The following is a 27,182-nucleotide window of genomic DNA, read 5'->3' as shown; positions in this document are numbered from 1 at the left end:
TGCCGCTCTTCAGATAAACATTTCTCTATAAGAGATAATATTCCCTAAATTATATAAGAGATATTACTCCCTAAATAAGAGATATTATTCCCTAAAAAGAGCCTTCTAAGATTAACAGAAGAGGTCAGGAAGAACATGACAAGGTTGGCGTCCCTAAGTTCTGTTTTAACTAGATTTCCATGGTGTGCAGGGCCCGTTGACTTGGGTCATAAAAGATGAGATCGTTAGCAAGCTCCACCCGCCTCCTTCACCTCCCCTGCACCACCTTCCAACTCCTCGCTAGTTATCTTCTTGTTTCTCCAAGTTTATAACATACACATCATGTTCAGGAATCGTGATTCCTACTCTTTAGGAATCGTTTTAGTTAAACGTTTTCAGTTCTTACCACCTGTCGCTTCTCCATTCCTGGAGTCTTTATTTTAACTCAGTCCTTTATTTAGCTGGGTTTCATTGTGAAGTAGGTTTGCTCAAGTCCTGCACGCTCTGATGTCTTTCATGAAAACACCTGCGTCTAACTTGCTGGGCGCCTTGGTTTCCCTCCCGCAGGACACAGAGAACCCGCTCCAGTGCCGTCTGACGCTGGGTGCTGCTGTAGACAAGTCTCAAGCCAGTCTAGATTTTTTCCTCTTGTAAGTGACTTGTTTTGTCTACCTCGTGGGAAGAATCCCTTGAAGTTCAAAAGCCTCGCAAGGTGAATGCCTCCGAGTGGAGCTTTCCCTGGAATGGCATATGCTCTTTCTTCATCACAGAGGAATTCTTTTGGTTTCTATCTTTGACCACTTCTTCTGCACCATTCTTTGGCTCTTCTCTCTCCGGCATTTGGAATCCATACACTGGATGCTCTCTGTCTTTCGTGTCCATCAACTTCTTTCTATTGGCTGTAATCGCCATCTCTTTCATCCTCAGTCACTGGAGTTGATCTGTTTCTCCTTTGATATCCCTTCAGTCCTCTCGTTTCTGTCCTTGGTTTGTTCCCTGGGGTCTCCAGTCTCCTCTTTCATCTTTTGTGTTCCCATCTCATTTCTCAGGTTTGGTTCTATGCAACCCATATTCTCAAGCACCTGTGGGGATTTTCCCGTGTCCCCTGGGGCTGCCTTCTGGGCCGAGCAATCTAGACAATGCTCTCTCCCTCCCTCTGTCCCCTTTTTCTGCGAGGATGTTTGAGTTGGCCATACTGTTTCTTTTCGTCTTGCCCCCACAAGAGATGTTTCCTCTGGCTAGTCCGTAGCTCTGATGGAAGGAGGCGCCGTCTGGTTCTGTTGTGCTGTGTGGGATGGGCTGATTTTCCTTCCACTGTGCTGAGAGGCACAGGGGTTCTCAGTCTGGGCCCTCTGTGCTGCCTGGGGACACGCAGGACTCTGGCTCCTTAGAGGCAAGGAACAAGCCATCTGTTCTAGAGAAGGGGGCTCTGTCAAAAGGCCTTCATCACTGTTTCCTCCATCTAACAGGGGGCTGAATCCCATTCCAGAAAGGGATACTCTCAGGTTTCAGATGACGCACCCCCCACCCCCCGCACCGTGGAGCCTTCATTTCTATGAGAGCATCCCCCACGCCGTCCACCCACCACCCCATCTGTGTCTCTTCTGAATCTGGAGCCGCGCAGACCCCCTGAGAAGTCTGAGGTCAGGATGGGAGCTGGGCGACGTGATGGCTCGTTCAGCTACGCAATCCACTTTTTCTTTCCCTGGCTACAAGTTCTTGGAGTTCATGCCCCCTCCCTTGTTGAGTAGCAGCTGCGGGGTTCTTTTACTCCTGAGTGTTTTTGTATTTGTTGGTCTTGGGTGAGGGAGACTGGCATCCAACTTCACTCTGTCATTTTCAGTCAGAAGTTTCTTAATCGATGCTTTAAAGAAAAACAGCAATAACTACTATGTCATGCCTCTCTGGGGGCATCTGAGAATGCAGTGTAATGATTAAACCCCCTGGCTTGGGGTCAGACAGCCCCGATCCCCTGCTCGGCCAATTGTTAGCCCCACACATCTGGGGGGGAGCTGTGTAACCTTGCTGGTCCTCACTTTTTTCATCTACAGGACGGGGATGGTGTTCCTAGTTCATAGTGTTGCCTTAAGCAGGAACACATCTGTGCCCAGCAGTGAGGGGCCACGATTACACTACTTACTGTGTCTTCCCTAGCCATTATTTCTTGGTCATGGAAACCCCCCGGGGACCTTAGAAAGCCGTGTCTGTGATCTGGAGCAGACCTCAGAGCACTGCTGGCTCCATGACTGGAATAGCCCTTAGCAGCAGTCCAGTTTCCCAGGTCCCAGCTTGCACATGTGCAGTTCCCCCTCTGATACCCTAGAGTCCATCTAATCCTTTGAAAATCTTTGTTTTCAGACTGTCACTCCGAATTGAACCAGGAAGCAGCTCCCCGAGACTAGTCTCTTCCAAGGAAGATCTTGCAGGTATCGTAGCCCCTCGGGTGGGGGCAGACTCGCCGATGGCCCAGACGTGGCTGCCAGGGTTGGCCTTGCCTGTGGAGCCAAAGACCAGAGTCCAGTTTGCTGTCTGGCAGCCTCAGCATCCTTGCTCACAGCTGCCTCCCCCCACCCCCTGCAGCCTGCCCAGGCTTCTGATCACAGCGGGTTCCTGTAGGGTACCTCTGGGCTGGGGCTCCCTGGGAGAGTCTGAGACCCAACAGAGGCAAGATCAGAGCCCAAGCTGGAGGCCTGCACTGGGTGGAGAAACCCAGGACACTCTCCAGGTCACCTGGACACTTGTCATCAGGCCTCCCGCCCAGGCTCGGGGTAACAAGCCCCAGAGGGGTGCATGGGATGCCTGGGGCTTTGGTCCCACCACACACAGAGGGCTCACCTTCCTGGGGCATTGGTTTTATTCCCATATTTGGGATGCACGTGGCATCCCATAGAGATAAGAGGCCCAGGCTTTGAAGTCCAAGTGGAGCTCTGCTGCTTCCAGCTCTGTCACTGTACCTCTCCAATCCTCAGCGGCCTCATCCACAAAATGCAGGTGGGACCAGCTCTCACCTTGAGGACTGGGCCACTCATGCTTTTAAAGCACATTGCGCGCCTGTACACAATGTTGGCTGCTTCAGAGTCGTCTCTGGGACAGTTTCCTTTTGGTTGCTGTTCAGTGGCTAAGTCGTGCCCAGCTCTTGCTGGGGCTGGTCTCTGCTCCTGTTCTGGGCAGGACCAGATTGCAGGCTGGGGTTCAATTGTACTTCTTCCTCCTGGTTTAAGCTTATGTGACACCACCTGGGTGCCAGGCCACTGCAGTCTTGGACAAGTAACTTTACACCCTCTGGGCCTCAGTTTCCTTACCCATAAGATGGGGATAATAAGCCTCCCATCCCAGAGTTGCTGGAATATCAAAATTGAAATGATACATGCAGGGCATGCGGTGTAGAGTCTGACAGGCGGTGAGTGTTTAGTGAGGAGGTGGCTGTCTCAGGCTGCTGCCTGGTGTTGTGACCCCTGCCCCCGCCCTGTTGACCTGCTCACCAACCACTCGCTCCCCTTTCGGGAGCCAGGCTGCTGCAGCGGTGCTGCTGCGTCGGGACCCTAGGGCCACAGGAGGCTGTGTCGCAGCCTCTCACTGGCCCCGCCCGGCAAGGCCTCTGCCCTGGCTCCGGGGTTGCCTCCAGGCGCCTTACCTTTCCCAGCCTCTCCCGGCTCCCGTGTGTAGGCTAGACCCTGCCCCTAGCCCACCCCCAGGGCCCCACGGCAACTTAGCAGAGAGAGGGAGATGCTGGTTGATCCACACAGCTTGGGGATACTGCTGTCTACACCTCAAGAGACAGAGTCCTGGCCTAAACTTGATCCTCACAGGGTTCCATGAGCCCAATAGGAAACTGTCTCCCATGGTCTCCTTTCACGTCCACTGCCTTCCGCACATGGCGAATGACCCACCAGCAGAGTGACCAGAGAGAAGTTCACAGCGCTGGTCTCGTCTCTGCCTTCTTGTTTTAGAACCTTCTCTCGCTTAGTCAGCCGTGTTCCTTCCTGATGCTCACATACACCTGACGGGGCAGGGAGCCATCAGAGGGGTGTAGGAGCGCTGACCACTCAAGGCTGTTTGTTCCAGAGGGATTGCCGCGGTCCTGGAGCAGAGAGTGGGCTTGGATACAGAGGGTTCTGCCCTTCCGTCTCCTGATCGGTCTGAATAAGAGGTCCCTGCACCCTCTCCGGAGAAGGCAATGGCACCCCACTCCAGTACTCTTGCCTGGAGAATCCCATGGACGGAGGGGCCTGGTGGGCTGCAGTCCATGGGGTCACTAAGACTCGGACACAACTGAGCGACTTCACTTTCACTTTTCCCTTTCATGCATTGGAGAAGGAAATGGCAGCCCACTCCAGTGTTCTTGCCTGGAGAATCCCAGGGACGGGGGAGCCTGGTGGGCTGCCGTCTGTGGGGTCGCGCAGAGTCAGACACGACTGAAGCGACTTAGCAGCAGCAGCAGCAGCAGCCGCCTGTCCGATTAGCACACCTGAATGGGATGAGCGCATCTCAGGCCTTCCCCAGGTGCCGTCAGGTCCCCACAGCCCGACAAGCTGGAGGATTTATCTATCTCCCAGTGCCCCAGGTGGAGACAGGAGCCAGGCACAGAAAAGTTAACACTGTGAGTTGGGGGCCCGCAGAAGCAGACCACTCACCGAGCCCTGGGGCAGGAAAGGAGGCGCTGCATTCACTTTTAAAAAATACGATAGTTCTGTCTTGGCTGCACCGGGTTTTAGTTGCAGCACCCCGGATCTTTAGTTGCGGCATGTGGGATCCAGTTCCCTGACCAGGGATCAAACCCGGGCCCCCTGCACTGGGCACATGGAGACTTAGTCACTGGACCGCCGGGGAAGTGCCTGCATTCACTTTTGAGCCCTGCCTAAGACGGAAATCGGTACCAGAGCCGGGACCCAGTCCCCGGTCCAGCCTCCTCAAGGTTCAGCCTTCTCTCCTTCCATCCCATCCCCCGTCATCCCCACCTGGCTCTGGTGTTTATTGGCCTTATTGGCCATGTGAAACCAGAAGCCGGCCAGTTAACTAACCTCCAGCATCAGTCAGAGTCCTGGCAGGAAACAGAATTGCCCCCAGGTGACTCACAGGAAGAGACTTAATGAAGGTGAAATGGGAGAAGGAATAAGTACTTTACGCACGGACAGCAAGGTCCCCAGCATCTCTAGGCTGAAGGACTTGGGGAAGAAAAAATGTTACCAACTCCAACAAGTGCTGAGTCGCAGAGGACAGGTCAGCTCGGCAGGAATTGTGGTAGCCAAGGATAAAGGAGGAGGGAGGACGGAGTTGAAATGCCTGCCCTCTCTCTCCTCTGCCCTCCCATCGTATCTGCAGCTGGAGCCTCCTTTCGGCCAAACCCAGCTGGAAGCCTGGGGTGAGGGAGCCAAGAGATGCCTCTTGGGTCCAGCCTCCCAAGGGCACCAAGCTGGGTGAAGAACTCATCTGAAGGGTCAGACAGAACACCCCGTGTACCTGCCAAGCCTTGATTTCTCCATCTGTAAAGTGGGCATAGTAGTACCTCCCTCGGAGAGTGGTTGTGAAGAATTTGTTAAGATCATGTGTGCCTGACATGGAGAACACCCTCATCAAATGTGACTTTATTAGGATGATGTTATTACTGTCAATGTTATGCTTCTGCCTCTGTCCCTGGGTCATCACTCGGGCTTGGGGAAATCGTTCCTCTTCTCTCTCCTCCCGCTCCCCGACCAGGTCAGGCCCCCATTACAGTGGGGAATGGTGTACCTGGCTCTGATGCAGACCACTCTGGTTTGTAGCCGTGGACACACTGGCTGCTTGCTTGCTATGGCAGCAGAGTTGAGGTTGAGACAGAGACCCTGAGGCCTGCAAACCTAAAACGTCTACTACCTGCCGGTTTCCAGAGCCTGCTGGCCTTGCGTTGCACCCTCTTGCAGCTCTCCGTGCTTCAGGGCACTTCCCTTGTGGAAACGCAACAGCTGTCTGTGCTTCTCTGTCCCGTGTCTGCCTTCCCCGGGCCTGGAATTCCCGGAGCCCCTCGTGTGGGGTGCTTGGTCTCTGGGCTCCCAGCTGGGCCTGTGGGCACCTGGTTCTCCAGCTGCCTGCTGACTCCATGCTCCTCCCAGCGAAGTGCTGAGGCCAGCAGACCTCGGTACCCAGGAGCGTCTGCCACTGACTTTCCACAGCTGCGGCTCCAGCCTGGAAGCAGGGTGTTAAGGTTTTCATGGACCATCAGAGGACCCAGGAGTGTTTGGAAGGTTTTAGACACACTCAGGGATCCTGGCTTCCCAGCCTCCGCCTCCAGACGGCAGTGGGGACCTGCGGGGTCCCATGCGGGTGGGACAGAGGGCAGCTCCAGGGAGGTCTTCCATGTCTGGCAGTTAGATGGGGCTGCGTGGCAAAAGCCCGACCAGACCAGGGACAGGAATGTGCGTCTTGTAGTCCCAGGAATGGGAGGAACGCAGCCTCCCTCGGCTCCTCGGGAGGGGGCTGGGGCTACAGCCCCGGGCTCTTTCCAGCCAGCAGGCACCCCCACACCTGCCGAGGAAAGGCCCCAGGAGAGTCCGTTCACTGGAGGCTTCACATGCCAGGGGCCGGCTGTGAGCCAGGCCCCCCGAGGTGCCTGGAGAAGACCTGCCCTCTTGGGCTTCGTTCTTGCCTTAGCTGGGGAGGCGGGCAGGAGACAGCGTGAGGAAGTGATGGGGGCCCAGGGAACAGCAGTCCCAGGAGGCCAGCGTGAGCTGCCTGACCTCGCTCTGTGGCTACACTCGCTCCCCGGCTCAGCTCGCCAGCCCTGCCTGGGAGACGCAGGTTCTGTGTCGGACGCAGCCCTCCTGTGAGTTCTCTGGGGCCTCGGTTGGTGTCAAGGTGGTCCCCCGAGCTGCAGCTACACCCTGCGTCCCTCCGATGCCCCCACACCCCCCTCTCCACCCCCCGGGGAGCGGCCGTGCCAGAGGCTCCGCACAAGCAGATGGACAGACTGTGAGAAAGGAAGTGGAGAAACCTTCTCAGTTTCTGGTCTGGGGAGAAACAAGGCCAGGAATGCCACGTTTTCCATTTCCCCCCATATGTAATGTTTAGCTTATATAAATGAACTAATATTTTCCTGGAGAGCAAAAATCATAAAGAACGTTGACCCCGAGAGAGAGGGCAGTTGGTGCTGTGTGTGCCTTGGAACCGGTGAAGACATTTCCAGATCTCGTGAGCCCCGCCTCCGTGTGGCTGGACCAGCTGACAGGTTTTCTCTGAAGATTCCTTGGCAGCGAAGCAAGTCCATGGAGAAGCTCAGGCTGGCTGCAGGTTCCTGTACCTTCAGGACTGCTTGCCAACACACCTTTCTGTCTTCCTTCTGCTGCCCAGTGGGTAAAAGCCAGGCAGATCTTGGAGTCGGGCAGACCTGAGTGCAGGGCCGGCTCCAGCGCTTCCTAGCTCTGGGGCTGGGCAATCCACATGGTCCCTCTGAGCCTCAGTGTTCTCATTGGTGAAATGGGAATAGGAATAGCTAAATACTTTGGAGAAGGAAATGGCAACCCACTCCAGTATTCTTGCCTGGAGAATCCCATGGACAGAGGAATCTGGCAGGCTACAGTCCATGAGGTCTCAAGAGTCGGACATGACTTAGCGACTAAACCACCATAAATACTTCATGTAGGCTTACTTCATGGACTGAGGCTGGGCTGGAAAAACCCTTAGACAGTGCCTGGCACCCGCTTGCCATTCAGGAATGTTCGCTCCTGGCCCTCACAGGCTCTGATGCTGACTGGATAGAGGGACAGCATGGCCATGACAACTAGGGTCTCAGTGGGAAAGACAGGAAGGCTTAGAGGGACTGGATGTTGGGGCTGGAACCGTTGGGACATGCTTGGTGCTGGCTGGGGCAGAACCTAAAGGTCCACATGGCGTCCGGCGTGGCCTGGGCTTCCCTGGTGTATGGGGTCCTCAGAGTCATTGAGCTCTTGCATGGTATTGCTCTCCAAGAGCAGAGGTCCTCAAAGCATCATGGCATCTGTGTGACCCACCTTTCTGCCATGTCTGTAGGTCAGTTCAGTTCAGTTCAGTTCTGTCGCTCGGTCGTGTCCAACTCTCTGTGACCCCATGAACTGCAGCACTCTAGGACTCCCTGTCCATCACCAACTCCCAGAGTTTACTCAAACTCATGTCCATTGACTCAGTGATGCCATTCAACCATCTCATCCTCTGTTGTCTGCTTCTCCTCCTACCCTCAATCTTCCCCAGCATCAGGGTCTTTTCAGATGAGTCAGCTCTTCACATCAGGTGGCCCAAGTATTGGAGTTTCAGCTTCAGCATCAGTCCTTCCAATGAATATTCAGGACTGATCTCCTTTAGGGTGGACTGGTTGGATCTCCTTGCAGACCAAGGGACTCTCAAGAGTCTTCTCCAACACCACAGTTCAAAAGCATCAGTTCTTCGGCACTCAGCTTTCTTTCTGTAGGTCAATGCAATCTCAAAAGCCTTTCAGGCCCAAGGAGAGGGCAGGGAGACTGAGCCCTCAATGAGAGTGTCAGAATTTGTGGACCTGTGTTAAAACCAACCACACCAGCTGGTTCACGGTAGGGAAACAGGTTAAAGATAGTAATAGCTGACACGTTTGAGTGAGTACTCTCTGCCAGGCACTACGCTAAACCCGTCCCATGTGCTTGCCTGGTGAACCTACACCTACCTTGTGAGTTGGGTGTACCTGCCCTATAGGCAAAGGCTCTGGGTTGCTTACTCCCCCCCCATCTCACACCTGGAGGAAGGGTCAGAGCCAGTTGCTGGGCCCAGGGGTCTGGACTGGCTGTGGCCTGTACCCAGCACAGGGAAGAAGCAGGATGCACCAGAGGGCCCCACAGTTCCCTGGGCTGTCCATCATCGGTGCAGTGCAGGAAGCGCCCTGCCCTGGGTGACCACCTTGGCACACCCATGATATTGCCACTGACACTGTGAGTGGCGTGCTGTCCCAGCGTGGTCCTTAGAAGGCTGGGTGTGTGTAAGAGTAGATTCTAAACATGCTTTGGCATTACCTCTCCTTCCCTTGCCCTGTCTGGGACCTCCTGCTGTGGCTGTGGAGTCGGGGTGTTGCCATCCCCCCATTTTGGACTTCTGTCTACCTTCCTCAGCTAGCTGACCTCAGGGTCTGGTTGCCAAGAATGGTGTGGGCTCAGTGTCTACTCCAGGCGCTGTTTCCTCTCACGGGCACTTTCATGGGCTTTCCAGCGATCCCACAGCCCCTTGACCTGAGCAGATGCAGATCTTTTCCGGGGGGCACTGCATGGGCCCTCAGCCGGTGCCCACAGCGTTTCTTACTGCTTGAAGTCCCCTCCAGCCCCCAGCTCCACTCACAGGGACCACCTTGGTCCATGGGAGGCCACACCTGTCCTGGCCGAGATGAACCTGTGAGTGTAGCTAACCCTGGTGTGGCCACAGCCATGTGGACTCTAGGCCTGAGGGAGGCACTCGGAGTCCCCTGGGTCTCCCAGCTGCTGGGGACATATAGCAAGCTCCTCGAGTGGCCTGGAGACCCTTCACTGTGGTTGAGAAAAGTGAGAGAGCACCCCCATGGGCGAGGGCAGTGACCGCTTCTGTCTGCCCTCATATTCTCAGAGTGGGTAGGGGACCCTAGGTGAGGGACTCAAGGGACAGGGAACCAGTTTTCGCTGGTTCCCTCTGGAGTTCACGTCTGCTTTGTCCTTGGAGTCTCCCATCCTAGCCCCTTAAGGTCAAGGTCAAGCAGTGGAACCGAGACTCAAAGCTGCTGCCCTGCTGCAACTGGGAACCTGAGCCTCTGGCTGCGAGAAGAAAGCATCCGGGCCTCACTGCAGTTGAAAGGTGATCGGATGCCATATTTCAGAAGGAAATGAAACGGGGCAAACCAAGTGACACGTGAGATAGAGCCTGGCTCACAATAAGGACCCGTAAGAGTTGCATGTATGAGAAACAAAGAACGCGTGTGAACGTAAAAGTCACCGGCTCCCAGGCTCCACCAGGAAACCTGGCCAGAGAAGGCTTTCAACACAAACAGGCTTTCCTCTGCAGAGGGGCTCCTGGGGCCCAGAGCGCTCAGGGCTCTGGCAGACCCGGTGAGAGCCCCAGTGTGGGAACAAAATGAAATGGAGAATGAATGAAACACAGGAATGAAGTGGGGAGACACGGAACCCCTTGCAGTTGAGGGGGACATGGGCCCCACACCCCAGATGCTCAGGCTGGTGCTCTCGAAGCTCCAGATCACAGCAGTGGTCATCCTGGCCTCCAGGGATGATGCGGAGGCTCAGAGCCCAAGGAGAATGGACCCCGGCTCCCCGCTCAGCCCGGAGCCGAGGCTGGATGGAACACGAGTCTTGTGACTCCAGATTGAGTCGTTTCCCTCCGACACAGCTGCCTCCCATTAATCTCTGATGTGCGAGACTTGGAGCGCAGCCCGTAAGCAGCGGCCGGGCTGCCAGGTTGCTTGAATCGGGCAGCGCTGACCCAGGGCAGGACCGCTCCTATGCCGCCGGGACCCGTGGGAACGAGGCTCTCTGTCCCGGGTGCATGTCCTCCTCGGCAGAGCCGTGGGTACCATGCCGGCGCTCTCGGCACACGCCGCTGGCGCTCCAACTGCCCACCCAACCCTGGCTGGGCTTGGGGACACAGTCCCTGCCTCCTAGGGTAGGGGGTGGGGATGGACAGTCAGCAGGATATCACACACAACTACTTAGCTTCGGATGAATGGGTCCCATAAAAGCCGGGCACGTGCACCCAGGACAATGGGGTGTCACCCTCTTTGTGAGAACTCCCACCTTCGGGGCCGTGAATTCTGCGCCATGCAGGGCCCTGTATCTCAGTGAAGGTCTAATTTAACCCCTGAGGATGGGAGGGGCCTCCACTTCTTTCCCTCTGTTTCTTTCTCTTCCAAGAGAAACGTACAGAAGGAACAGGAGGCACTGGGGGTGTTTCAGGCATGTCTCCTGTGGCCCCCGTGGGTGGGCAGAGGAGGCCCGTGGCCCCCGCAGTGTCCCAGCGCTGGCTGGCCAGCCAAGGCCGCCTCTGAGAAGAGGAAGTGACGGCTGAGACTGAGGCTGCCGAGGACAGAGTAGTGTGTGGCTTCTGAGCCGCCTTCCTTTAGAATTACAAACGGAGCACAAGGTCACTTTTTTCCGCCGCTCACCAGCCCCTCGCCCCAGCAAAGCTCCTTAACCCTTCCAACTGCACGTGCCACATCATAACATTGAGATGCTGCCAACAGGGCTTGTGAGGCAGTGTTACTGTGACGCTGACATCAGATCCTCTGTCCAGAACATTTAGCACAGTCTCTGGCCCCTGGTCTGTGAAGACAATGGCAACCCACTTCAGTACTCTTGCATTGAAAATCCCATGGACGGAGGAGCCTGGTAGGCTGCAGTCCATGGGGTCGCTAAGAGTCGGGCACGACTGAGCGACTTCACTTTCACTTTTCCCTTTCATGCATTGGAGAAGGTAATGGCCACCCACTCCAGTGTTCTTGCCTGGAGAATCCCAGGGACGGGGGAGCCTGCCATCTATGGGATCACACAGAGTCAGACACGACTGAAGCGACTTAGCAGCAGCTGGCCCCTGGTAGATTCTCAGTGAATGTCACCCATTACCATCGCCAGCTCTGGCACAGTCGTGATAGTTATCCCATTGATGTAGTTATTGCTATTACCATATTTCTTCATTTTTTCCTATCAAAGCAGGTGTCTTTCCTGGGTGTAATTATCTGGATGCTTGTCTCTGTCCCCACTTGACTGTGACTCCACGAAGGCAGAGTGTCAGCTAATTCAGAGTGGCTGGGCCGCACCCCTCTGGGTGTTGTTAGGAAGGAGAGAGGCCAGCGCTCTGTCCTTTCCTTCTCTCCAGGGGGCTGCCAGGCCAGCTTAGTGCCCTTGTCTTGCAGACCTAAAATTCACGCTGAGAGGCACGAGGTGCCTCGCCCAAAGTCGCTCCACCGGGAGGTGGCAGGTACCAGTGGGAGCGCAGGCCTGTCTGCCTCTGGGTCCCACGTTCTTTGCTGTTGCCATTCATCATCCTTGATCCCGCCCACTCCAGAGCCCTTGTTAGAAGGCTCTGTGTTCTTTTCTCTTCCAATCAGTCAGTGGTCTGCTGGGCAGCATGTTGGTTTCTTGAGAGAAGTGTAATGAAAACCAGATTTCGTTCATGATATCTTGTTCCCCAATGACTGTCAGTTCTCATATGTTCCAATAAAACTGCTAAAGAAACAGCCACTTAAAGATTATTCATGGAAAAATTATGCTGAGGAAAAATAGAGCAATCCTCTGAGATAGTCAAGCCGCGTGGTCAGTTTTTCCAGCTGCTCGTGCCATATCGGGCTGGGCAGCGGGGACCACACTCCACTAGGGCAGGCCAGAGCCCCAGCCCATTATCACCGCCCCTGCCCCGTGGACACGGAGGAACAAACTTGTCAGCCACCCAGCTCCAAACTGGTCCCAGAAGACACGTGTCCCGGGTGCTGTCACATGGCGCCCCCACCCCACCCCAGGCCTGGTGGGGCTGGCACGTGAGGCCTTTCAGTAGCAGAATGTCACTTACTGGCAGGGAGGCCACCACCCCCCCCCGCCCAGGTCCCAGCTGAATGGAAATTCTTCTGCTTCAGCGTCAAAGTCCTGCTGTTGGTCCGCAGTGCAGGGATGGGAGTGATGGAGGGCACTGAGAGGCAGTCAAGGCAAGAAGATCAAGGCAAGCATCAGACTTGACCCTGGGCCCAGGAAGACCACAGCCCCCCACCTCCCCACAGCTGAGTTCAGGGGCATCTGAGGCCAGGCCTGTCTCCCACCCAAAGCAGCAAGGAGAAGGGGGCGGATCCGGGCCTCGGCCTGGAGGGGGAGTCAGGAGCTGAGTGGACGTGACCAGAAGCGAGTCCCGAGGCTCGGGAGAGCCTGTCTAGGGTCCGAGACAGGGTGCAGGAACCTCTGGGAGACAGGTGGGGAAGGGAGTGGGTGAGGGGAGAGCCGAGGCCAGGGAGGTTCCCAGAAGAGCCTCGGAGTGTCCACTTCCCACCGCACACACGGCCGGTTCAAGGAGCAAACCCAGCTCCCGTCGGCCACGTGACCTGGGGGCGGGGAGGCCCCCGCAGGACAGCTGTAAGAGTGTTGATGGCTCGGGAGTCTTTGGACTCAGCAACGGAGCGTTTACACAAGCCTGGCACACAGTTGGTGCACAATAGGTGTTAGTCTCCCTCACCTTCCCTTCCTCAGGAGCAGCAGTTGGACGTTTATCCATCACACATTTCCTTCAAGAAGTGCCTTCTACTTAGATCAGATCACCTTGAATGTGTCGCCATGTTCCTCCTTCCTCAGTTTCCCCCTAATGCCTGACCTTTGAACTGCTTGAGCTCCTTCCCCACCACGGGCCACCGCCCACCGCCCCCTGCCCCCAGTTCCCAGATAGTGTCGCAGGGCCCAGGTCCTGCTCACAGGCTCTCTCACCTGCGGAGCGGGCCTCCTCCGAGTACCCACCTTCTGGGTGGCAACACCACACATAGCCAGAGACCAGGCCTGCAGTGCTCAATTATCACTGTTATTAATGCTGGGACACCACCGGTTCCAACCACGGGGAGGAGCCAGGCGATCTGACCTTTATAAAATACTTACTGAGCCTGGGGTGGGAGCCAGAGTGACTCAGGCAGCGAGACTGTGATCCTGCGTACAGGCAGCTGATAAACAAGCCACATTCCACCCTCCTCACGGATTCATTTATTGAGCAATACGTACAAAACAGAAACAAGGCCGGGTGCTTCCATGCCGCCTTTCCTCCCCGCGGCCGCTACACGAGATGTCTCCCCAGGACAGAACTTGCTTTCATCCCGGTGCTTTGAGCAGAAGTTCTTCATGGGGTGCCCATCAGAACCACACGAAGAGCAGCAGCCCCGACCCGCCTGAGGCCCGCAGAACCGGGCCCTCCTGGGATGGGCCCAAGAAACTCCGTTTCTCACACACCCTCCAGATGCTTCTGATACAAACGTGCCCTGGTTAAGACAGTCTCAGAGAAGCTGACGGCGACGTGGAACCCCTCCCAGGAAAGTGCAAGTGTACACAAAGCTTAGCCGCAGACCTCGCTGGCTCCCATGGACCCTCCCAGGGTTGGCGAAGTCCAGGCCACGACTCTCTGAGTCATTGTCATGGGTTGGTCTGTCGGAGCCCCAATTCTTGAGATGGTGCCACATGCAGGCTGGAATCGGGACCTCAAATAGCTCCCCCTCTTATCAAATTAAGTCTTCTGGATCCCCCTGCTCGACCCAAGTCTGAGCTCTCTGTCTCGGTGGAGGAAGGTTATTACTTCCATTCAGGTCTGAGTGGGCAAATGACAGAACAGAAGCTGAAATCAACACAGCAGAAGCTTTGTTCAGTGACCAAAGAATGGAGAAGCAGGAACTAAATTCAGAGTAAAGACAAAGGGATGAGCAGTGAGGCTAATAATGGGGAGGCAGATGCCTTAGTCTACCGGGGGAGGGATGGGGCTTTTTCAAGGGATTAGGGTGCCACCCCCTTTCTATCCTTCTTTGGTCCTTAATGTCCAGTCTTGGCCACCAGTGGATGTGTCATTTAATATGCTAATATAGTCAGATGGAGGTACAAGGAGACTCAGAGTCTGTTGGAAATCACACTCATTGCCATCTTGGTCCCAGCTGGTTCCATCTGGTTTTTTCTTTGTGTGTGTGTGTGTGTGGTTTCCTTTTCTATCTCTGGACCCTTTAACTTAAAGATTTATATTCACTCCTGCTAGAGGTGGGAGAGTTGGCAAGTTTTAAGCAAGGACACTTCTGCTAACAGTGGAGGTTGATGGGTTTTGTTTTCTTAATTTATTTATTTGAATTTGCCTGGTCTTCTTTGCAGCATGTGGGGTCTAGTTCCTCAACCAGGGATGGAACTCAGACCCCCTGCACTAGGAGCGTGGCGTCTTAGCTCCCAGGAAGTCCTGGTTGATGGGTTTTGAGCAAAGACCTGGAGCAGCTCTGACAGCGCTGTCTCCTGCCACCTGGCCAGGTGGCCCAGACAACCAGGCAGAAGGGAGCCCGCCGACCGAGGCCCCATCGTGCAGCCCCCAGTTCCTGGCAAAGGGTGGGGAAGGATAGACCTGGACTCCAGCACAGCCCATAGCACGGCACCTGGCACAGAGAAAGTGTCCACTTGCTTTTCAAGTCTGTTCATTTTAAATCATGAAACCTTTCTACAAAGAGAATATCTGTGGTACCTCCCACCCATATTTAACGGAAGTGAACATTTTGCCATATTTGCTTTTTATCTCCTTAATTGTTTACAGATAGATTACACTCCATCTGTTCCCTTTCTTCCGTATGGAAGTATCTACTGTCCCCATACCATTTTGTGTTATTCCTGTGTGGATTTTTGTATTTTACTACACGTATACCTATATATGGGCTTCCCAGATAGCACTAGTGGTAAAGAATTCACTTGCCAATGCAGGAGACGTAAGAGACGCAAGTTCATTCCCTGGATTGGGAAGATCCCCTAGAGGAGGGCATGGCAACCCACTCCAGTATTCTTGCCTGGAGAATTCCCATGAACAGAGGAGTCTGGAGGTCTATAGTCCATAGGGTCCCACCGAGTTGGACATGACTGAAGCAACTTAGCATGCATGCATACATATAAACATATATACTAGGTTTTTAAAATACTACATAAGTGGCATCATGCCATTCACCTAAACATTCATCTGCAACTCGCTCTGCCTGCTTACCATATGTTTCTGTCATATGGTTTGTATCCACATGGATACCTGCAGATCCAGTTTCTTCATTTTTTCCTGCTCTGTAGAATTTGTTGAATGAATGAACTGCAGCTCCCTTATTCATTTCTCTACCAAGGAGCATGCAGGTTGTTTCCCCATTCAACGTCCTTGGAAAGGAAATGTGTCCCCCTTGTGCATGGATGCACATCTCCTGAGGGCAGACACCCAGAATTGGAATGCTGGGGTCACAGTGATGCCATGAAGGCATGGCATCTTCACCTTTTCTCAGCATTGCTAATTGCTTTTCAAGTATTTGACACACAAATGAGCCCTTAACTAGCATTCACATTTGATACTGTCAGGCTAATCATTTTTTTTTTTTTTAACAATCTAGTGAGTTGAAAATGTATCTCAGTTTTACTGTAATTTGCATTCCCATTATTACCAGTGAGGATAAGGCATCTTTCCATATAGTTATTGGTAACTGAGGTCATTTCCTCTTTTGTGAATTTCCCATTTATTTCCTTTGCCCATTTTCTTGGGGGAGTATATCTCTTTCTTACTGGTATTTGAAGTTCTCTATAAATCTAAACCGGAACCCTTTGATGGTGATGTGGGTGACATATTCCTTCTCTCAGACTACACCTTGCCATCTAATGTTGCTTTTCCTGTCTTTTGTTTATTGGCTTGATTTGGTACAGAAATGTTTAATCAAATTTTTTCATTTTTTAAAGTGTATTTTTTAATCGGAGGAAAATTGCTTTACAGTGTTGTGTTTCTGCCGAAAACCAGCACAAATCAGCCGTAATTATACGTTTATCCCCTTCCTCTTGAGCCTCTCTTCCCTCATTTTTTTTCCTTGAAGGTTTATGCCTTTTGTTTCTTTCCTTTCCCCAAGGTCATAAGGGTTGTCACCTTTTTCTTTCCAGTATTTTGGCATTTTTGCTTTTCATATATATGTCATTAATCCACTTGCATAGTGTAAGGTAGGAGGACTCAATAATTTCATCTTTTCCCACATGGAACCTAAGAGTTCTGGACCCATGTACTGAAAAGACCCTGCCTTCCCTTTAACTTGTAATGCCACCGCCACCATAGAGAAGTCTAGACTCTTACTTTTGATTCACTGAACAGTTTCTCTGTCCACGTGCCAATACCAGACTGTTTCAATTACTTTTGTCTTGTGTTTTGGTCTGACAACTGGTAGGACAAGTCCTGTGCTGTTCTTTTCAAGGTTTGTTGTGACTACTTTATCCCGTTCTTCTTCAGGATTTTAAGATCAGCCGAAATGACCAGGTATAACAGGATTTGAGCACCATGCCCCTGGCCGTTTCAGGCTTTTCACTTATCAAACTTTCATGAATCTGTATGATGGTTGGATTTGAGAAGTTTAGACTGGCTGCAGGAAGAAGAGAAAGTGTGGCAACTCAGACCAGTCAGTGACAAGAGAGATGGACAGGGACGGGGTGTACAAAACCTAGGGGTCTTGGTGATTGTGTGTGGCGAGTAAGAAGAGATGGGGAAACAATGGAAACAGTAAGAGACTTTATTTTTGGGGTCTCCAAAATCACTGCAGATGGTGGCTGTAGCCATGGAATTAAAAGACACTTGCTCCTTGGAAGAAAAGCTATGACCAACCTAGACAGCATATTAAAAAGCAGAAATATTACTTTACCAACAAAGGTCCATCTAGTCAAAGCTATGGTTTTTCCAGTAGTCATGTATGGATGTGAGAGTTGGACTATAAAGCAAGCTGAGTGCCGAAGAATTGATGCTTTTGAACTGTGGTGTTGGAGAAGACTCTTGAGAGTCCCTTGGACTGCAAGGTGATCCAGCCAGTCCATCCTAAAGGAAATCAATCCTGAATATTCACTGGAAGGACTGATGCTGAAGCTGAAACTCCAATACTACGGCCACCTGATGTGAAGAACTGACTCATTGGAAAAGACCCTGGTGCTAAGAAAGATTGAAGTCGGGAGGAGGAGGGGATGACAGAGGATGAGATGGTTGGATGGCATCACTGGCACAATGAACATGAGTTTCAGTAGGTTCTAGGATTTGGTGATGGACAGGGAAGCCTGGTGTGCTGCAATCCGTGGGGTTGCAGAGTTGGACATGACTAGAGCGACTGAATTGAACCGAGTAAAAAGAGAAAAGGCAAGTCACAGTCTGGGAGAAGCCAATGACTGCTCCTTCCAGGCCAGGTGACTGAGTGGCCAGCAGGGCCTCCAGCCAAGGCTGGAAATACAGGAAGAGGGTTCCAGTTCAACCTTGGCTGAACTTATGATATCTTAGGAAAGTTCAGATGAAGGGATCAAGCCAACAGAAGGAAATGCAGGTCTCAGGCTCAAAAAAAAAAAAAAAAAAAAAAGGATGGCTGGAGACTTCCCTCATGGTCCAGTGGCTAAAACTCCTCGGGTTCACCATTCAGGGGACCTGGGTTTGACCCCTGGTCAGGGAACTAACTTCCACATGCCTGCAACTAAAGATTCTACATGCCACAATGAAGACCCAGTGCAGCCAGGTAACTAAATAAGTATTTTAAAAATAAATAACTGTTGTGCATTTCCATAAGCTCCCTTGCTCTTTAAAACAAACAACAACAACAAAAAAGAAGGATGGCAGTAAAGGTTTAAGAGTCATCAGCCAACCTGCTGAGTTAAAATCAAATCAGAACCAGGAGCCAAAGAGGGAGGCTTGTATAGACAATACCAGCCTCTGGGGGATAAGGAACCCATGGAGGAGGCTGAGTGACAGCAATCGAAGACGCTCAGGGAGAGGCAGGAGCGAGTGACATCACAGGCACCCAGGAAGCAGAGGCTTACGAGGAGTGATCGCCCGCGTCAGCCGCCAAGGGCGCTGGCAAGGAAGCCAATGAGAGCTTGACGACTTGGCCCAAAGGAGGTCAATGGAAATGTCATTAGGAAACGGAAACCAGATTTAGTGACTCGAGGAGGGAGTGTGGGGGCGGCAGAGGAGTGGGGGGCAGGCCAGTTTTTGAGGAAGTGTGGCGCCTGGGAGAAGAGCCGGGCCAGGGGACCTTCTTTTGCAGAAGGAGAGAAACTAAGAGTGTGTGCAGGAACTGGGGAATGGACTGAGCAGGAGAAGGGGAAGTGCTGCAGTGAATTCTCAGAGGGAACAGTAGGTTGGGGCGGAGGTCCCTGTTCCCCGGGGGCCTGGCAGGAAGCCTGTTGTCGCCGGAGGTGCACGTGGCGATTGAGGGCAACCAAACCCAACAGGCACAGTGTTCTTGTGGCAGGAGAGTGGCAGCATTTTGGAGGGGAGAGGGTCTGATAGTTGTGCAGGGGGGCTGAATGAGGGATTGACACCTGGGAATAGTTGTTGAAGGGAACAGTGGAGACCTAGTGCAGGGCTTAGTGGTGGGGCCTCACGGAAGTGAAGGAGAGGATGTAGGCGTCAGGGAGTGGGATGTGGAGGAGGCACGGGGCAGGGGGGATGACCGCCAAGAGTGGGAGGTCAGAGCCTGAGATTTCGTGAGTTCCTTGCATCGGCAACCCTCCGAAGTGCCAGAAGCTGGACTTCCCATAGTGGACAGGCTGGGGACAAGGGTCGTTGTTTTGGATGCCAAAATAAGAATGAGCCAAGCCTGCTGGAGGACACGGGGACCCTTAGGTCACTAGTGGATCTGCAGCATCTTGTGGTGGAGGATCTGGAGCCCTGGGTGGACCTCTGGCCTCACAGGCCCTCCAGGATGTTCCCCAGCACAGCCAGGCAGTAGCCCCCTCGTTTGCCCCGCATTCGATGTGCTCCACCGGAAGTGACCGAGCCCCTTTGCAGAAACCCTGGCTCCCATTTCCAGTGTCTGGCCCAGGTAGCTATGGCTCAGCTGTCATCTGGGGTCACCTCCCTCTGACATAGACTGGGACCTGGGGCCCTTTACTGCAGTGCTTGACCTGGACAAACGTCTCCTGAGCAGCAGATACAAAGAAACTATGAGGAACTAAAAATAACTGCAGGCATGTGCAGTTGGGGCAAATTTCAAACAATAAGATACAAAAGGGCCAAAATCCTACCCCCACTTCTGAGGTGCCTGGAGCAGGATACTGCTTGTGATCCTTCTGTGCAGCACCACCAGGGGGCGGGCAGACCACCTAGGCCACCCCTCTGGCCTGACCCACTGATCTGCACCTGCCCTCACCCCATTTAAGGAACCAGATCGCCTTCCCACAGGGAGCAAGCAAGGGAACCTGTTGCTTGTTTTTGCTCCCTTGTGAGTCTGATTAAAGCCTTGCCTGAATTCCTCGTCTGATCTCTTATCCGTTTCTGTTGATTCGAGTCCAAGAACCCAGCTTGGTTAACACCTTAAGACCTCCCTTCCCAAATCACAACCACAGAAACTAAAGAGACAACAGTGGCCTAGACCACACCCCACAGAAAATAGCTGTGAATGTGGCTAACATGAAGGGCTCAGCCTCTCAGCACATGCTGCTCAGTGGGGTTTGTGACCCCAACCCCCTGGCTTTGATGACCTTCCATTGGCCCCATGACTGGGGCTGAGGAGGACAGGGTAACATTATCATAATAAAACCAGAGTGAGCACTAACTGTGAAACTCTGCCTATGTTACCCCAAGACCTCTCCCGGCTACCCGCAGGGTGAGTGCATTCTTCCCACATTTCAGATGAGGAAACAGGCTCATAGAGGAAGCAACCCATTCAAGGTCACCCAGGCAATAACAGATGGGCCTGGGTGTCTGACACCCTGCCTGCCTGGCTGTGCTGTCTCTCCCAGTTAATCCACTGCCCCCAGTGAGCCCTGCACACATCCCTTTTGGTTGGACATGTGCTTCAGAAGAGAATCTGGCCTTGGAAGGGCACAGGGGTACAGGCCCTGGACCTGGACTCAGAAGTCACACTATTGAGGCTCAACTCTGTCCCCCAGCGGGGTGGCTGTGAGAAGTACCGCCCCAGGGGAAACAGGCCAGGCTGCAGACCCCCGCCTCCACCCCTCGTCCATCTATGGCGCTCTCCTCCACGTGAGCAGCGGGGCTGTCGGGCCAGGGACGCTGTGCACAGCAGGACTCTGGCCATCCTGACGGCCTGTTGTCAGGCTTACTACGTGTATCACAACGTGCCTGGCAGCTGGGGGTGAGGGGTCGGGGTCTCGTGAGTAGACAGCTACAGGGCTTGGGGAACCTTGCCCCCTCCTGTCAGCTGAGCAAGGGGTCTACTCCCAAACCCAGCCCACCTCCCCTGAGCCCCGCCAGCCCCTCGCCTCACTCTCTGTGCTCTGTTCACAGGTCCGTCCAGCGGCTCCAGTTCCGCAAGGTTCAGCCGGCGGCCCACCTGTCCGGACGCCTCTGTGGCCGGCAGCCTCCCCACACCCCCAGTTCCGAGACACAGGAAGAGCCACAGTCTGGGCAACAAGTGGGTGACTGCGTGAGCCCCCGACACCGGGGTCGGGGCAGGACCGATCATGGGGCGGGGCTGAAGAGCTGCTGGGGATGCCAGCCCACCCGGGCCTCCCCTGCCCGTCTGGGAGCTGCTGGTGGGCACTCTTGGTCTCCCAGGCTGGTGCCCCCTCCTCAAGCTGGCATGGGCTTAGGAAGGGTGAGAGTGGCCTTGGCTGCATCGCCCGTGTACTAGTGACAGGTCTCCAGGGCTCAGCAGCTGATGGAGGAGGCGTGCAGGGAAGGGCAGGGAGGTAGTGGTGGGCTTCTAGCTGGCTTGCCCAAGCTCGGTTAGTGCCTCCTTGTGGAAAGAAAACCCCAGAGTCCAGGAAACACCATGACAGTCCTCCAGGGAGCACGTGGTATCTCATGGCACCTGTGTGTCAGGGCTCAGCATCTCCACTTGCTGAAAGTTACAGGAAGCCTGAAGAGCCCAGAGCCTGCTGCAGGTTCCCCTGGCTCCATGGGGCTGACAGCTGGGGGACATGTATGGTCCTTAGCATGGCTGGGCAGCTGTGCGCATGTCCCCAGGGTGTTGGGCACAGAACTCTGAGCAGTTGGGTCCCTTCTGCCCTCTCTCCCTCTCTCTCTCTCCTTCTCTCTGTTCCTTCCTTCGTTTCATCCTCCTACTGCTAAGACACAAGCCTCAGCCAGCCCAGGCTAGGCCTGGGGGAGAAAAGGCTTGCTTCTCCGAGAGTTCGGAGCTTGCTCGGTGCTGGATACACTGCCACGTGCCTGTCCAGCTTCCTCTCGCTGGGCCCCCACAGGCCTCTGGAGTAGGCACTGCCTGATTCATGTTGTAAGAATGAGGCCAGGAGGTCCGACAGGAGAAGCGCCTGGCAGTGATGGGTGAGGCTGGAGCAAGGACTTGGACCAGGTGTATGACTCCAGAAGCAGGTGTGCTGACCACAGCGTCAGCCATCTTTTTGCTTGTTTGACCCCATCACTCAAAAGCACCGTCTGCTCACCTGAGCCTCACAGTCATCTTGGGAGACAGGCAGGGTGAGTAGCGTGAGTCCCCATTTGCCAGAGAAACTGAGGCTCAGAAAAACGATGTGACTTGCCCAAGGTCACGCCATGGGGAGATAGAACTGCGGTTCTGGGTGAGGGTCTTTCTCCCGCAGTGGTGCCGTTCTGCTCAGGGCCCTGGTTCCAGCTGGGGCAGGTGGACCCACTGTTGCTCCATAGATAAGGAGCTTTGCCTTCTTTCTTCCTTTCCATTTTCCAGTATGATGTGTCAGTTGAGTGTAGTTGAGAGTAAAAGCGCGACATTCCCGTCGGAGAAAGCGAGGCACCTGCTAGACGACAGTGTCCTAGAGTCCCGCAGCCCCCGCAGGGGCCTCGCCCTCGCCTCCTCCTCCGCCGTCACCAACGGACTCTCCCTCGGTAAGCGTCCCCGGCCTGCACACGACAGCAGGTGGGCCACGGCTTGGCGTGTCTGTGTCTGTGTCCGTCACTGCAGTGCCCGGGGGCCCCGCAGCCCCCTGCAGAGAGGGCTCCCCACAGGCGTTGCCAGAGCCAAAGAGGCCTTTGCTTCCCAGTCTCCAAGGCTTTACAAAGGGCCTTGGGTTTGTCCTCATCCTGCCAGTGGCCCTGAGAGGGGTAAGAAACAGAGGACGGACATGTACCTGAGACCCACAGTCCTTGGCAGGCAACTGCCAAAGCCTGGTGGCTGCTGCCCCCACGGGGCTCCATCCTTGGGGAGCCACAAACCCTGACCCGCAGGGCAAAGGAGGAGAGACTGCCTGGGGACGGCAGCAAGGCGGCCCCGGGGTGCTCCCCATGTGCTTGTCTTCATACCGAGAAGCCAAAGTAAGGGAGGATGAAAAATTGACCTTCTGGGATGAAAACGTATGTCTGAACTTCAGCCAGAAATGGTGCTTATGTCAACAGAAAGACAGAAGCTGAGCTGCTGGGGCCAGGATGGCGGGTGGTGGTGTCAGAGCTAAGGATGGTGTTGAGCTCTGGTCACAGGTCCATCCTCCCGTGGAATCCAGGTCACCCAGTCACTTCTGCCATCAGACAGGTGTGCTCTCCGCTGGCCGTGTCCTCAGTGTGCTGTGCTTCTGTAGTCTGTGTGTCTGTGTGTCTGTCTTAACAGGGAGCCCTCCCGGGGCTGGCAGCAGGTTAGACAGAGACCAGTAGGGTGGAGGGCCCCAGCACATGGGAAGGAAGAGGTACGTGGTACATGCAGGAAAATCGGGCGGGAATCTCCCATCCCATGAAACGGGGCCAGTCTCTGAGGCAGTGTGGCCTCAAGGGGGCACCTGGCTCCCACTTCCTAGAAAGTGTGTGACAAGCAAAGCCCGTGTCTGCTATCTGTCCAGGGAGGAGGTGCTCCTCCTTGGACCCGCTCAGGGGTTTCCGCCAGCTTGGGACAGTGTAGCCCGGGGTTCCTAGGTGCAGCTGGGAGAAGAGTTCAGGGTCTGTGAGTTGGGGAAATGCTGGGTTAAACCAGGGTGGCGGGTCTCTTCCCAGAGACTTGACTGTGCTGATGGGCATTGTGGGTCTCCCGGGAGTCAGCCGAGCCCGAAGGTTCCCACACTGTCTGGGCTGGAACCCTTCTCCTTGGAGAATCCCCTGGGATGGGGTTCTGAGCCCGCCTGGGAAATGCCGGCCCAAGAGCATTGGGCTGGGCAGCAGAACAGCTGTTTTACATCCAGGAGATTTTCAGAGCTGTGCCTGAGCCCAAGCCTTGCTATTCCTGAGACAGAAAACCAAGTCAGATGCTGTGCTGTCCGGTGTCCAGGCGGGAGGTCACCAGGCGGGGCAGTTCCCGAACACTCAGGTTTTTCTGTTTGGAGCTGGAGCTGGGAGCTCACGGCCCTGTATCCCTGGGCCCTGCTTGGGGCTGAACTGGTCCTTGTGTCCTGAAACTGCCAAGGGGCCTGGGACCCGCCCCCCCCCCCCGACTCCCACTGCCCGGCCGTGGTGCCAGCAGGCAGCCCAGGCAGAAAGGGCAGAACCCAGGCGCCTCCAAGGAAAATCTCTCTGCTTCCTTGTGGCCAAAGCTGGGCCTTGGTGAGTCCCAGTCAGCCCTGCGGGGGCAGGCCAGGGGAAAGCCGAGCCCTCTGTGTGCACACTGCCCCGGGCTCTGAAAGGCGCTCTGTGGGGGCTTCTGTCCAGTGCTGAGCAGCTGCTCTGTTGCCCGCGTTTAGTCCAGCCCTGACCTTTGGAGGAAGAAGTGCTCATCTGGCCCCTGTTTGGCCCCAGTTTCCCTTGGGCCAGAAGGAGGGCAGTGGTGGAGCCAGGCCAGGCCAAGACAGAGTCTGAAGGGTCCTGACCCCGGGGACTGGTGTGCGGGCAGACACAGCACTTAGGGGACAGGGAAGGGAGAGGAAGGCCCACCTGGGAACCGTGGGACGGGGTGGGCCGAGTGTCAGACAGAGCAGCAGCAGAGCAGAGCCCGAGCCACACCGACACCCCCGGGTCAGGCGGTGTCCCTCTGGCACATCCGTGCAGCTCGGGGCCTGGGCCCGGCAGAGAACAGGCCGCTCTAGTGGCCCCGCTCCTGCGAGGCCGCCCCCTGCTCCTGTGAGGCCGCCCCGCTCACTCATCTGTGTTCCTTTTCCAGGCAGTAGTGAGAGCTCAGAGTTTAGTGAAGAGATGTCTTCAGGGCTGGAAAGGTGAGTGTGGCCTGGGCTGGGCCTCCCTCCCGGGGGAGTCACTCGGGAGGGCAGTCCAGGGAGCCGGAGACCAGCCCCACCCTCCTCACCCAGCCTGTTGGGGGCTGCCCCGTGGCTCCACAGGTCAGCGCGGCCCAGGGGCAGGGAGGCCGCCCAAACAGGATGGGCGTGGGATGGGGCAGCCCTCCTCATCCTCGGGTCCAGAGTCGTCCCGGGAGTCTGGAGGCCAGCACCTCTCCCTCAGGCCGAGCTACCGAGGACTGAGATGTGGGTTCTCGAAAGCAGAAGCCTGAGAAGTGGGTCTGGAGACGGACATGTGGCTCCGCCTGGTGGGGTCTGAGAGCATTGCACCCCTGTGGCCTCGGGCTGACACCCACCCTCCTGGGCGCAGGTGAGCCGAGGGGACTCTGCCCAAGGTTCCCTGCAGCCAGTGCGTCCGCCCCAGGAAGTCCTCCCCGCGCCTCCCTCCTCCACGTGCTGACACTTTCTCTGTGCCCAGAGGTGGGCTCTGGGAAGACAGGGACCCTGTGAACGGGGAGCTCCCGCAACCTTGGCGCCGCCGACGGTGAAGGGCATTGTGGGGACTCAAGTTCTTGGGGGAGTAGGGGGCATCCAGTGACACAGAAGTAGGCTTGCATCGTCCTGCAAAGTAGCCCCACCTCTAGCCTGTGTACACAGGGGCCCACAGGCACACACAGGCTCACCCTCACAGTTATACACACCCACACCCGCGCCCCTCCCCTGGTGCTCAGCCCCCACAATCATAAATGGTCAGAGGGGAGGTGCAGCCTACCGGGCGGGGCCCCACAGGGCGGAGGGATGGGATACGGGGACGGTGAGCTTTGTTGAGGGCTCCCCGTGTGCCAGGCGCTGTCTTGGTCTCTCCCAGTCCTCAAGCCCTCTGGCACGGGGATTACCTGTAAAATGTCCCTGTTTCACATCTGTGGACATCAAGGTGCAGACGGGTGGCGTGGTCCTGCCTCACCCGCCCCTGCGGGGCAGAGCAGACCCACATCCACCCCCCCCCCCCCGACCGCAGGGCCCACATGGTCATGACCATGCCTCAGCCAGAGCCTCTGTGACACCGCAGGACCTGGCCCCACGTCGTTCAGCCTGTCTGTCTGTCCTGGTGATACCCTAGCTGGGGGGCTGGGTGGGGGGAGATGACATCCTAAGCCCTCGGAGCTCCTCTTTCTGTCCCGCCCCAGGTCTCCTGGAGGGACATTTGCCGGGCTCTGATTTGGGGAGCACAGGCCCCCTCTCTGTGGGCCTGCTACCCCAGCAGGGGGCGAGAGTCAGACAGATAGCAGGCAGACATCAGATCTGACTGGCGGAAGTTTGACTCAGCACCAATCAGGGGACTCCTGGGGTGACCCTGAGGAAAGGGGGCTTACAGGCAACCCAGCGTCTCCCCAACCACACACAAGCCTGAATAGTGCCCAGACCTGGACCTGCTCATGTTCATTCATCCCTTCGGTCATTCACCCATTCACTCATTCACCCATTCACTCATTCATCCCCTTGTTTACTCATCCATTCATTTGTTCATTCATTTACTCCCCCATTCCCTCATTCATTTATTCATTCACTCATCCACTCGCTCACTCATTCACTCATCTATTTTTTCGTTCATTCGTTCACTCATTCATTCAAAGCTGTTTATTAAGCAGCTTCTCCCTGCCAAACACCTCGCTAGTCTTTGAGGGTGGCGGACATGGTTCCTGCCGAGTCCCCATGACTGAGATGGGAGCTGCCAGGAAGGGAGCGGGTGAGCGAATTCCCGCCTCAGGAGCACAGTGCTGTGTTCCACTCAGAGGGGAACACTGCACACTTTGGCGTTTGGATTCTTTCTCTTCCACTTGGGATTTAGCGGTAGATTCAACTTAGAGTTTAGCGGTGGATTCACTCTACGTCCAAGTGTCTCTAACAGGCCATTTTGGAGAGCTCCCAGCAAGCACCTGCCGCCCTCACAGCCCCGGTGCAGGTGCTCAGCCTGCCTCCAGGGCCCTCGAAACAGCACCCTACCCCCATTTCTCATCTCCTTGGGACCCCGTGCCCAGTCCGGCCCCTCCTTCCTGAGGGCAACAGGAGACCGCCTGCTCTGGAGATTCAAGGCGGCCCTGACGATCCAGACGCCAGGTGCCCCCCCACCCCGGTGGCCCAGGCTCCAGCCTCCATTTCCATCCTGCACTAGCCTCTTCTCATGTCCCCCAGAAAGAGTCTGCTCCCTCAAAAGCATGTGCACATTCACCCCACGGCAGAGTTGGAGAGGCTTTACCTCACCTTCGAAATCTTTGCAAAACGTTGCTCTTTCTCTCACAGTGCAGTGACCCTAAGTTCCCCTGGGCTCTGCCTACCTGGAGCCCTACCCACCAGACCCCCCTCCACCCTGGCCTTCCCCACACCACTTTGCTCCTACTCATTGAAGGGGGGCAGATTCCCTCTCCCCTGGGAGCCAGGCCTCACTCTTCCTGGGCCCAGAGGCCAGCAGGTACACCC

General features: G+C 55.3%; 1 protein-coding gene across 15 annotated transcripts in view; it reads left to right on the top strand.

The window, feature by feature from the left end:
• RALGPS1 (Ral GEF with PH domain and SH3 binding motif 1) overlaps positions 1-27,182 on the top strand; it is a 297,855-nt gene that overhangs the window by 248,686 nt on the left and 21,987 nt on the right. For 12 of the 15 annotated variants that reach the window (XM_061154630.1, XM_061154620.1, XM_061154631.1 and 9 more), the window contains 4 exons: positions 2,338-2,405; positions 20,908-21,034; positions 22,286-22,443; positions 24,632-24,683. In XM_061154630.1, the coding sequence (XP_061010613.1) occupies positions 2,338-2,405; positions 20,908-21,034; positions 22,286-22,443; positions 24,632-24,683 (405 nt within the window). The remainder of the gene's footprint in view (positions 1-2,337; positions 2,406-20,907; positions 21,035-22,285; positions 22,444-24,631; positions 24,684-27,182) is intronic. The other 3 variants (XM_061154633.1, XM_061154632.1, XM_061154634.1) reach the window with 2 other exon arrangements.

Source organism: Dama dama, chromosome 11, assembly GCF_033118175.1.
Source record: "Dama dama isolate Ldn47 chromosome 11, ASM3311817v1, whole genome shotgun sequence".
NCBI classification, from domain to species: Eukaryota; Metazoa; Chordata; class Mammalia; order Artiodactyla; family Cervidae; genus Dama; species Dama dama.
Note: the sequence above shows the minus strand (reverse complement) of the source record. Positions and strands in the feature narration are given on the sequence as shown.